This window comes from Sinocyclocheilus anshuiensis, unplaced genomic scaffold (assembly GCF_001515605.1).
Source record: "Sinocyclocheilus anshuiensis isolate Anshui unplaced genomic scaffold, SAMN03320099.WGS_v1.1 scaffold579, whole genome shotgun sequence".
NCBI lineage: Eukaryota > Metazoa > Chordata > Actinopteri > Cypriniformes > Cyprinidae > Sinocyclocheilus > Sinocyclocheilus anshuiensis.
The window spans coordinates 1,290,579-1,304,149 of record NW_015551075.1 but is presented as its reverse complement, the minus strand read 5'-3'; the positions used below and the strand labels follow the sequence as shown (position 1 = coordinate 1,304,149).

Genomic DNA, 13,571 nt, shown 5'->3' with positions numbered 1-13,571 from the left:
CCGTACCCACTGTATATATATATATATATATATATATATATATATAAAAGCTGAAAGAGTAGCTAACTAGGGACAGGCAATGAAAGAACAACAAAGCAACTATAAGATAAAGCATGTCTTTAATAAATGACACCATTCATCCTGAGCTCAGCTCTCAGAGAATGACACAATCAAAGAAAACACAGTAGCCTGTTATTTCAAACAAATGCTTTTATGTGACCACTAACTAGCTGTCCTGAAGTGATACATTAATTTCATCGCCAGCCTTTACAATATATAGAATCCATGCCGCAAAACAAAATTGTGAAAAGCCATCATGCTTTGTGTACTCAACAAAAAGCTGTTCAAATGCAGATTTTCCCAGAGGAATCCACTCGCTCAAAGGCATTGCTGAAAATACTACAAACCCAAAAGAGCGATCCCGCTCTAAATGCACATAAAAACATGTTTTCACACAGATTCGGGTGATTGTAATGAATCATGCAACCATTATGACCGTATACAGTAGAATACAACCATTTTGACTTTTAATGTGGAAGGCTGTGCTGCTTTTTTATAATTGCAAATCACATTTCCAACTACAAGGTCTGAAAGCAACTTCAGTTTGTTAAATTACAGTAAAGCTACTTTGCTGAGCAAAGTTGAAAGGAGCAGAAATGCACCACATTTAGGGGCCTGATATGGATTGTGCTGTTGGGTTTTGGCTTAAAACTGAGTTAGAGTTTGCTGGACTACAATGAAACACAGTGGGAAAAAAGTCTCAAAGAGCTTCTGTGGGTTTGGCAAACTAAATCCAAGAGACTTCTTCTGTAACAAGACTCTTAGTCATGCGGTCTCTTCTCTGTCGGACGGATTAAAATGAGACTGAAAGGATGTCGGTATTTTGGATGGCCACATGCTAGCTAATCTCTGATACTGTACATCAAGCAATGTCACATTTCAGCCTGTAAAGCAACAGAAGATAAGGGAGGGATGACAGACAGAAAGGGCTATTAATAATAGAAGAGAAATTATGCAACCAAGGCTATAAAACAAAGTTATGTTAATGCTTATGTTAACATGTCAGAAACTCAATGATTATTATAAAATACTCTTGTATTTTAAAGATAAAAAGGAATTCCTTTTTATATTATCCCTTTTTAATTGTATATTTATTTTATATTTTATAATTTTATTCAAAGTATACTTCATGCTTTCAAAGTATAATGAACTATTGTAGTTCAAAGAAACTTTTTATTTTATATTTTATTTCTATTTTAAATTTTATTTCATATTTTTATTTTATATTAAATATTTTTATTTCGTATTTATATATTTTAATTGATTATTTTATGTTAATTTTACATAATTTTTATTTCATATTGTAATTTATTATTTTATTTTTTTAATTAATGTTATTTAATGTAAAAAGTCATGCCATTGAAACGCCATAAGAATCATGCAAAACAAACAAACACATTTTATCTACATTTTATATTTTATTTTATTCAAAGCATACTTTATGCTTTCAAAGTACAATGAGCTATTGTAGTTTAAAGATACATTTTATTTAATTTTTATATTATTTAATTTCATATTTTCATTTATTATTTTATTCATTTTTATTTTATTTTCTCTTTTTTCATTTATTTTATTTTATGCAAAAAGTTATGCCATTGAAGCACTTTGTGAGAAAACTGATGCATCAGAGCATGAGAGACAGAAACTCACCAGCCTGAGCGATGTGAAGAACAGCTACTACAATAAAAGCAACACAGATCTTCATTTTCAGCACTGTTGGTTTGGTCCAGAGTTTAAAGGCACCTCACCTGCAACACAAAACACAAAAATCACACAATTACTTAATTGTAATTTTACTTAATTTACATCTAAAGCTGAGGCACGTTATTTCTGTGCCACCAAACATAATTGCAAAAATAATTATTGTTTTCATATTTCTGCCACTGGTCAGCCAAACAGATGTTCAGAGTGAATTATTCACACTTTAATTGTGGATCGACCAACAAATGCCTCACTTATGGCTGTCCCAATGCATACTGAGTTGCAATCAGAGTATTCCATTGAAAATCACCTGAAACATGCTCAATTTATTCTGGGCACGTATGACACTATGACCAAACATGTCACTGAGTGTGTGTGAAGTTGCCATAGAAACCAGGCAGCGATTTTGTCAGTTTGCCAGAATCTGAATGGTTGGACCCCAGTTTTGCATTCCATTGAAATTGGTGAGATCTGAAGGTTACGTGGTTATCTTCAAAGAGATTACAAGAGCTTGATTTGAACCTCCATAAAGGATCAAAGGCTCCGAGGGGCCGAGGGCTCAGGTACTGCCTCGCTAATAACGGTGTGCTTGTTTAAATGCAGTTATATAAAAAGTTACATAACCGTTATAGACATACCAGGAATCCTGTATCCTGGTTTCGCTATTGCAGACTCCAGCTATGCTTGACAGACCAATTATACGACGAGGTAAGAGACACGACAATGCTTCATTTGATTTTAAAAGGTAAATGTTTTCTTGCACATAAAGGCTGTTTCTAAGCATGCAAATTCTGTCTAAATTAGCTGTTTTCTTTGATATTCTGCATTGGCATTGTCATGTTGTGATGGTTATTAGCACTGCCAATCTGCCCAAGGCGTGATGGCTTCCTTGTCCCAAAGTAACGGTTGCATCATGACCTGTCCGATGTGTCAAGTCTTCGCTGTTATGCATCTGCTCTGTGTAGCATGTGAATCTATTGCTGTCTTTGTTATATATTGAGGGATAATGGTCTGCAACTGCTAACTTCTCATCATATTGGCAACGCAATCCGTTCCCATCTGGGTTTGTGCAAAGGACTGTGGGAATATTGCAAAGATTGTTCATCTGGTTTATTCAAAATGCAATATGTTACGGCTGCGCAAGCGTGAATAAACCAGTAAGGCGACAATCAATTTGACTTGATAACCAGCCATATATTTCATTGGTTGACTTTCATTGGTTTTTTTTTCATACATGCAACACAAAAGGAGAACGAACAAACGGACAACGATTTCAATTTCAGTCTGTTCCTCACACAAAGCTATCGTATGACTTAGAATATGGCATATGGATACTTTAATGGTGCTTTTATGTGTCATTTTTTTTAGCTCGACAGACCGTCATCCCATTGTACAGAAAAGAACAGTCTAGACACTTTGTTCCTTTTGTGTTGCACTGAAAAGGAAAAAAGAGACAAGAGAGTGCAACAAGAGAGTGAGTGGATGATGAAAGAAGTTTCATTTTTGGGTGTGCTATATCTTTAAGATTAGAGCATATCTGATAGTGCTACAGGAAATATGTGGCTCAAAGCAATGCCTGCGACGACACTGTGGCAATAACAGTGAAAAATTAAAACTCGAGTCTGCTGGATGGAATAAGAGTTTATTCGAGTTTTCAGTGATCCACATGGTCATTTATTGTCATCATGCTATCAGATGTCGACCTGGCGCAACAGGAGCAGTGTCAGCGGGTCAAACACACGGCCTCTCCCTTTAAGAGCCAACGAGAGGTACTTCACATGAGACCTGCAAGAGAAAAGGAGTTATTATGGATGAAACACAAACAAAGCAATACAACTTAAAAGATGCAGCATATAGCTCTTTGAACATCTACACTCACAGTCAAAAGTTTGGGATCAGTAGGATTTTTTAAAAAGAAATTAATACTTTTATTCAGCAAGGATGCATTAAATTGATCAAAAGTGACAGTAAAGACATTTATAATGTTACAAAGATATCTATTTCAAACACAGACACGCAGCACAACTGATTTCGACACTGACAATAATAAGAAATATTTCTTGATCATCAAATAAGCATATTAGAATGATTTCTGAAGGATCATGTGACACTGAAGACTGGAAGAATTATGCTGAAAATACAGCTTTGCATCACAGGAATAAATTGCATTTTAAATATATTCAAATAGGAGTATTTTTAATCAGTACACAGTAGTTAACAGTAGTGAAGACTTACACACCACACATAACATGTGAATGACTTTATATATTGCTTACATACATTATTTAAAAACACCTGACTTTGCATTTTAGAATTTGTAAATCCATGTCACACTGTGCAAACTGCCATTTCAAAATCACATTTAGATACGCAGCACACCGAGGGAAAATACGTTTAGCAGGTAAATAGATGTTGTGGTGTAGTTTGACTTCTTTGCACACAAAAATAGCACCACCTTCTCTTTCCCTGCAGTTAAAGTGTAAAAGTCAGCAGACAGCAGACTGCTCTCTTACTTTCAGCATACTGTCTCTGTGCCAGGCGTGATGGAGTACGGTGAAAATTGACAGGAAAAAAATCCCCTTATTGAGTTTTCTAATGCACACCAATTCCCCTGAGCGAAATACCACAAGATCTATGAGGCTGACACCTGCTGAGTCGTTCAACGGTGACATGCATCTTTCATCACAGCTCTGCATGCATTTTTAACATAAATGTGCATTATTAACCAGCGAAATTTCCTCTTCATTTAAGCACATTTTAATCTTTTGACTATGCGTGTTAGCAGTCGACCGGTTGTCTGGATGTTGCATGCAAACACACATATCTATCTTTAGTTTTAGCCAGCTGCCCAGTTATGTAATGCATGCAGAATGGCCATTTAAACATAATATTGCACAAATAATTAGTGGCGTTGCTAAATCAAGCATCATGATTAGTCTCGCTCATACATATAGTTAGTTATCTAACCGAACCACTTAAACTAAGTATTCAACTTTGCGATGCCCATCACCATTTGTGCTACATACATGAATGATTCTGTACCTGAGGAGAGGTGCTGTTAATTTTGCCAAGACTCTACAGGCAAAACCTGCATGTACTAAAGTATTTAGCAAAGAGACTATCAGCGTGCTGAAGAGTGCACAGCCATTAATTTTAAAATAAAGTAATATATAGTCTTACTGGTGTTAGGCCAGTCGTCAACCTAACCACAGGCTCTACTCTTCAGCACAATGGTAACCCCAAAAACTCAGACATACCATAAACCCCAAATTCCAAAACAATAAAATATTGCACACTAACAGATCTCCCCATGAAATAACACTTAGTTTTAACATTTTTACTCTCCTTTAACAGTCAGAAGCAAAGCATGCTGGGAACTAGAAATCTGCTGTAACTCATTCTGTGAATGTGTGTATATATATATGTGTGTACATACATTAACATTTATATGGGTGTGCAATATATGTGCACAATGAAGGATACAACTTTATGGATATTACATGTAATGCTATTTTTATCTTAATTTCTAAATACTTTTGTATGTATCAATATATCGCCATTCATGGTCAATGCATATATTACAGTATAGTGAAAAATATAAGCACTAGTTTCCCATATATGGAAATGCATTATGCAATATATCACATTATATTTTGCAGTATATTCTCATATATTTTGTTCCGTAAGGGTTGTTTCTTCATCAGAACAGATTTGGAGAAATTTAGCATTCCCTTTCAGTCGGTCACTCTTTGTCGGTCATCCGACGTGACGTCTCCGTTCCCTCCTTCAGGGAACGAGGATTACATACGTAACCGAGACGTTATATCATCATTACTCACCAATGGATGCTCTGCAGTGAATGGGTGCCGTCAGAATGAGAGTCCAAACAGCTGATAAAAACATCACAATAATCCACAAGTAATCCACACCACGCCAGTCCATCAATTAACATCTTGTGAAGTGAAAAGCTGTGTGTTTATAAGAAATAAATTCATCAAGACATTTTTAACTTCAAACCGCTGATTCCAGGTAAAATACGAGTCCTCCATCCATAATACTGCTTTCTCCATTGAAAATTTGTCTTGTCTGAATCAGGAGAGAAATATGCACATATCAAGTACTGTTTACAAGAGAAAACAGTCCTAAGCAAATATGTCAGTGGATTTTGATGTGAGAGGACAACAGGAGATGAACTTTTTTCACTGGAGGAACCGTTATTATAGATTATGGACTAGTATTTTGAAAAGAAGTGACAGTTTTAAGTTAAAATGTTTGATGGTGGATTTGTACAAACATGCAGGTTTTCACTTCACAAGATGTTAATTGATGGACTGGAGTGGTGTGGATTATTGTGATGTTTTTATCAGCTGTTTGGACTCTCATTCTGACGGCACCCATTAACTGCAGAGGATCCACTGGTGAACAAGTGATGGAATGCTACATATCTCCAAATCTGTTCTGATGAAGAAACAAGCTCATCAATATCTTGGATGGCCAGAGGATGAGTAAAATGTCAGCAAATTTTCATTTTTGGGTGAAATACTTATTATTATTTGGATAAAAGCATCTTCCAAATGCATAAATAATAAAGTAAATACTTTTAATCTGGTGAACAAAACAGTAGATGAAAACATCCAATAGGAGGAACCCTAATTAGACAGCAGAATATCAGTGAATTGGATGTGAACTCAACTAGCAATCACCCAAAAATCTTAGCAATGACCCACATCACTCTAACATCAAGGCGGTGAGTTTTGCACAATAAAGCTCACCTCACATCTTGTCCAGAAAGCGTACAAACTGAGTTTCTTTTCATGTTGATCTGTTGCAGACTGCTCTGCCCCTCCTGCATGCCCTCTCAGACTTCTTTACAAATCCCCAACACTGAGAAAGTCAATTCCAAAACATTACATCACCCTTGTGAAGACAAGCTTTGCTTCGATCCAGACCTCGCCTCCCGGATTCACCTCCCAATGCTATCTGCGTTTGAGTCAAATATCTCTTTCTGGGCTGTCTATCTTCGTACAGAGACTGTTGCCCTCCGTGGCCCTCGCAGATAACACACTTCCACTCCTGTCCTTCATGTTGACCCTGTCCTATCAGCACAGAGCAACAGAGCACCAGCAGAACTCACACACAGCAAAGTCTGCCGTCTCAGCAGCGGGAAAGACGAGCAAGAGCTCATTTCATGAGTTGATTTCTATTGCAGTTACAGTTATAATACAGCTGGAAATTCAATGAAGAAAAATGGTTTGCATTAGAGATGTCAATCAATTCAAAATGTAAATTGAATTAATTACATTGTATGAAGATTAATTAATCAAATTAAAAGTAATTAGTTGTATATATCAATGTGACAACAAGACAATATTGCAGGCGAACAGACAAAAATGGCTTTAGTTCCATATCACTGAACAATGAAGTCTAATTCTCGCCTATTTTCCCACCAATTTTGCAATCGAGTTTGTAATTAAGATTATATACAATATATGTTTTATTTTGAGCAGCAAATCAGCATATTAGAATGATTTTACTGTATTTTTGATCAAATAAATGCAGCATATTATATGTGCCATGTTGTACATGATAGCAAAATATCTACTGTACATCACATCTCTACATCGGCAATATCTAGACACTAACGTGAGTCATGCTGATCAGGGAAGAAAACCCACACAAGAGGATGGGAGGTTTTTCTTTTCCCTTTCATTACCCTGAAATATGTTTCAAACATACTGGCTGACTTTTACGGGAGCAAACAGGATTGACCCAGAGCAGCAGTTAAAGGAAACTTTACGAGCTTGGAGGGCCTCCGCGGCACGGTTGCACTCCAAGAAAACACTATGGATAAACTTCAGCAGGAACATCTGATATAGGAAAACTCCTCATTTATTTAATTGCAACATTCGGTTTTATAATCTGAAGCATTTCTGAGCGCAGTCGTCACGATGATGTTAGAAACATACACACTGGAAACCTGAACCACAAGTTTGTAATATATAAATGCAATTACCGTAGCCTATAAAAGTCCTGGGACTACTGACTACTGTGGAGCAGATTAAAAGCCATCTTCAAACAGGCTCTCAGGCACAAAAAAAATTCTGGAAGCTTCCACAGCAGAGAAAGTTGCTGACATGACACCTTCAAGTAATAATTCACACAAAAGTGAAAATTCTGTCATCATTTACTCGCCTTTATGTTGCTCCAGACCTGTTTGATTTTCTCTGGGAGTTTAACAGAATGCTGAAGTAGCTTCTTTTGCATACAATGACAGTGAGCAGAGGCTCTAAAATGCGAAGCTTCATAAAAGTAGTCCATAAGAAACAGACTGAAATGGACCAAAATATCAATAAGACAGCATACTGAATGTAATTCACATTTGCATATATTCAATATGCCACACGAAGATGTGCATGTATGATATAAAAGACTTTACCTGACTGATGGTGGCAAGTTTGAATATGCCAAAGTCTCAATATCAATACCAGCAAATTTTCAAGATTCTCAATTTTACCACAGCAAAAGCATTTTAAAAAATGTATTTATTTTATTCTGTAACAATGCAAGTCAAAGGTACAAGAACTTATATAACATTGATTTTGAATGCATTATAAATGCATTATAAATTGATTTGAATAAACACATCTGCCAAATGCATAAATGTAAATTCAAATTTAAAAGTTTAAAATCTTCAAAATTTGATTAAACTCTTTGAAAACTTTTTAATTATTAAATGATTTTACGTTCCTGTAGCTTTAATACCACAACACTTTAGCAATGCAAAATTCCCAGGAAATGCATGAACTGATATAAAACGTTCACTTCGATTGCAATGTAAGTCGCTTTGAATAAATGTAAATGCCAAATGCATAAATGTAAGTTTCAATTTGAAAATTTTAAATCTTCCAAATTTATAGATTTTTTTATTCTTTCATTTGATTTCACATTTCTGTAGCCAAAACGCAAAAGTCATGGGTTTGATTCATGTAATGCATGTACTGATATAAAATGTTTACTTTGAATGCAGCGTAAATGTGACCCTGGAGCACAAAACCATTCTTAAGTCGCTGGGGTATATTTGTAGCAATAGCCCAAAAAAACATTGCATGGGTCAAAATTATCGATTTTTCTTTTATGCCAAATATCATTAGGATATTAAGTAAAGATCATGTTCCATGAAGATATTTTGTAAATTTCTTACCGTAAATATATCAAAACTTAATTTTTGATTAGTAATATGCATCCAAACTTGATTTGGACAACTTTAAAGGTGATTTTCTCAATATTTTTTATTTTTTTTGCACCCTCAGATTCCAGATTTTCAAATAGTTCTATCTTGACCAAATATTGTCCTATCCTAACAAACCATACATCAATGGAAAGCTTATTTATTCAGATGATGTATAAGTCTCAATTTCAAAAAGTTGACCCTTATGACTGGTATTGTGGTCCAAGGTCACAAATTGCTTTGAATAAAAGCATCTGGCAAGTACATAAATGCTGCTATTTTAAAATGTTTTTGTATTAATATTATTAATGCAAACCACACAATAACAAACAAATAAATTATAAAACTAAATTAAAACAATGGCAGCTTTAAAGTAATTTTCAATTGACTAAACATTACTTCAAAACAGTTAACTGTAAAAAGTAAGTAATAAAAGTAAGAACAAAGCAACAAATGGCAAACAAAAGAACAAAGAGAGCGCTTGATGGTTTTCTGTATGTAACTGTAGAGGCTTATTAAAGCTATTAAAGTTATCCAGGCAACAGCAGTGAGTGATTCTCTTTTTCTCGTCAGTTCTGTTGTTTGACTTTTATTAATCACATTATAGAAAGCAGAAGGTCTATAAGGCAGCATTTGCACCATAAGACCTGCTGCATAGATAAGTTTGGACATATCAGATGGTTCAGCCCGTCTGTTTACATTGACTTCAGACATAAATGGCGGTTTACAATAACATCTTGCCAAGATCAGCATTTATGCCCTTTTAACTCGGCTTGCAAAACCCATGCATAGGTCAATGGGGAAAAAAATAGCACAAATCTCCTTTATTCAGCAGCGTTTCCTGAGAGAAGACAGGCTGTACGAAGACAGGCTCATAAGCTAAAGGTACAACGCCTCTAGAGTGATGAGCAGTGATGATTAATTTAATGAGAGCGATATGTGTGCTAACAGGGAGAGAACGGAAGACGGTGAAGGTTATAGCCGCTCCCTGGAGGCCAGGGGGAATCTGAGCCTTCAGGAAGAGCTGGTGTTGAAACAGCTATTTTTACAGTCGGCTCTCTCCAGGATGCTGTCTGATGGAGGCAATCGGTGACAAGTACAAGAGAGTTTTTACTGCTAACACAGCACTGCACCTCTGACCGAGATCTAGGTCTAGACAGATGATCAACTGGTTCACGTTCACCTGGTAGACGGCGAAGCTGCTTAGAGTTTGTAGACCACTTTGGACAAGCTACTAAGTTAGCAGTTTGACCACCTTAAAGGTGAAGTGTGTCATTTCTGCAACCTGTTTGAAAACTATTGTCAGAAATGACACTGTAAGGACTTTCTGACAACAAATAAGACCCTAAAAACTTTGATTAAATATAATTTGTGACCCTGGACCACAAAACCAGTCATAAGGGTCAATTTTTTTGAATTGAGATCTATACACCATCTCAAAGATAGGACAATATTTGGCCGAGATACAACTATTTGAAAATTTGGAATCTGAGGGTGCAAAAAAATCAAAATATTGAGAAAATCACCTTTAAAGTTATCCAAATGAAGTTCTTAGCAATGCATATTACTAATCAAAAATTAAGTTTTGATATATTTACGGTAGGAAATTTACAAAATATCTTCATGGAACATGATCTTTACTTAATGTCCTAATGATTTTTGGCATAAAAGAAAAATCAATAATTTTGACCCATACAATGTTTTTTTGGCTATTGCTACAAATATACCCCAGCGACTTAAGACTGTTTTTGTTGTCCAGGGTCACATTTGTGTATCAATGTTGTTAACTAAAACTAAAAGTATTAAAAGTCATTTGTCAAATTGAAAAACTGAAATAAAATAAGATATAACATTACATAAAAAAAACTTCAACTTAAACACATACATATATATATATATATATATATATATATATAAAATTTGAAATGTTGTCTTGTCAACTGAAAGTAATAGGTTTAAGTTGAAGTACTAAACTGGGTTGTTATAGTTAACTAAAGCCATAAAAAACATGAATTTTTTTTTACTTGAAATAAATGTTAAAATAAATAAACAAACAAAGTTTTTTTTAGCTAGTTGCCAAGGCAACATTTCTCATTTTCATTTTTTCAACTAAAATAATGCAGTACTAAATAATAACTTTATGCAGTACTAAAATAACTAAAACTACATAAACTAAAATTAATAAATAAAATTAATAAAAACGATAGACATATTTAAAAAAACAATTAAATGAAAATGACAAAAACACAACAAAATTACTAAAACTTTAACTAAAATTAATGTGAAAACATAAAATAGAAAAAAATATCTATAATGATAAATAATACAGGTACTAAAGTTACTAAAAACTAAAGCTGAAATTAAATAAATTTAAACTGACATATTTAAAATAAATAATAAAAATGACAAAAGCACATAACAAAATTACTAAAACTTAAACTAAAATGAAAACTAAAAATATAAAAATAAAAGCTCAAAGTTCTCAATATAATTAAATAGAGACATGCAAAAAACAAAAAAAGTTGTTTTGTAAAATGCTGCACAGGGATGCAAATGAATATGTGAATCTTTTTTTTTTTTAATCAATACAGTGAATCAGATTTCCCAATGCTACACATAAGAGGAAAAAGACTTTATACACAAGGTGGGAAATTAACTTTTTCAGACACAGTGGCTGGTAAATGTCTAACTTTATTGGCCATGTCGATTTCTTTCCAGCCATTTTTATAATTTAATTTCAAACGTATAAAACAATTCACCTCACATACACCTCACATTCCTTCTTTTATTTATTCAAAATATAAATCAAATCTTACTTTAACACACATGCATCTTTTTTCCACCCACCACAGTGCAAAGAAGACACAAATTACTAGCCGCTGCACTAAAAGCATCCCACTTTGATTATCTGACAACACATTTGATTATCATCTAAAGCTGTGTGCACAGTGCTGTAGTACTCCCCAATACAGAGAAGTAACAAACTTTGCTTAACCTAACAGTTTCCACTGACACACCTGCAGGATCATTGATTTAACCAGCATGCTGCAGCTGGTTTTGAAGCTAAGTGAGCAATCGTGCACTACTTCTACATGTTATGAATCCTGCATGGGGTAAATCTCTCAAACACACATGCAAAAAGGCAGCAGAATGTTTCAGATTCTTCCTCTGATAGGCTCAGCTGGTACAGGCCCGAATCTGAGGTCGTGATGGGAGATAAGAGGGTTCAGAAAGCCAGAAATGCCTAACCCGGTGACAAAAGTGTTTTTAATTCCTCATGTCATCTCATCTGCTATCCCAGCGCTCAGCAGGACAGCTGCCAGCAAATTCATTGCTTTCCTTCTTATACTTGTTCCAAAACCAACAGGTGGTGATCTGCATATCAGCCATTATTCTCCTGGATAAAAGAGATATTTAACTGTGGATTTGGCTTTTTATGCTCATTCTCAGTTTGCTAAAATGAATGACAGTAGAATACAATTAGTAATGTGTGGCAGGCTGTAGCAATCATTATAACCGAGATGAATCGTCACAATTTTGCATTTGTCCCACTGCACTTTTATATTTTGGACTATGTACAAGAATTATAATGCTCGAACTTTAATCCTATTTTTCACTTAAGTGATCCTATCTCAACACTCCTGCCAAAACACAAATTAACTACTCGTTAAAAATACTAATTATTTGGTTTGTTTGTTTGGTTACACATTATTCTGTTCTTTTTCTTTTTGTTGAAATAAAAACTCGATAAAACAGTTATTTTATTGTAAACAAATAATGTAAAAAAAAAAAAAAAATCTAAAAAATGTATAAAAAAAATCAAATTTATTAAAATAAACCAAATACCTATGTCTTATTATTAACACTACTGTTCAAAAGTTTGGTGATATTTTGGACTATGTACAAGAATTATAATGCTCGAACTTTAATCCTATTTTTCACTTAAGTGATCCTATCTCAACACTCCTGCCAAAACACAAATTAACTACTCATTAAAAATACTAATTATTTGGTTTGTTTGTTTGGTTACACATTATTCTGTTCTTTTTATTTTTGTTGAAATAAAAACTCGATAAAACAGTTATTTTATTGTAAACAAATAATGTAAAAAAAAAAATATATATATATATCAAAAATGTATAAAAAAAAATCTAATTTATTAAAATAAACCAAATACCTATGTCTTATTATTAACACTACTGTTCAAAAGTTTGGGGTCAAAAATATATATATATTTTTTTTTATTATTATTATTACTATTATTTAGCAAGGATGCATTAAATTGATTAAAAGTAACAGTAAAGACATTTATATTGTTACCAAGAAAATCAAATAAATGCTTTTGATATTTCTATTTATCAAAAAATTTTTAGTTTTTTTCCGAAAAAATGTTTACAAAATTTTCACATTTCCAAAAAAATATTAAGCAGCACAACAGTTTTGATAATAATAATACATGTTTCCTGAGCAGGAATAATAATTTCTAAAGGATCATGTGACACTGAAATTAACTGAAATTCAGCTTTGCATCACAGGAATAAATTACATTTTACAATATATTCACATAGAAAACAATTATTTA

General features: G+C 33.9%; 1 protein-coding gene across 1 annotated transcript in view; it reads right to left on the bottom strand.

Annotated features, from left to right (window-relative positions):
• LOC107662263 (cell migration-inducing and hyaluronan-binding protein-like) overlaps window positions 1-13,571 on the bottom strand; it is a 63,375-nt gene that overhangs the window by 4,955 nt on the left and 44,849 nt on the right. The window contains exon 2 of the mRNA XM_016452217.1: window positions 1,711-1,808. Within this exon, the coding sequence (XP_016307703.1) occupies window positions 1,711-1,765 (55 nt within the window). The 5' untranslated portion in view covers window positions 1,766-1,808. The remainder of the gene's footprint in view (window positions 1-1,710; window positions 1,809-13,571) is intronic.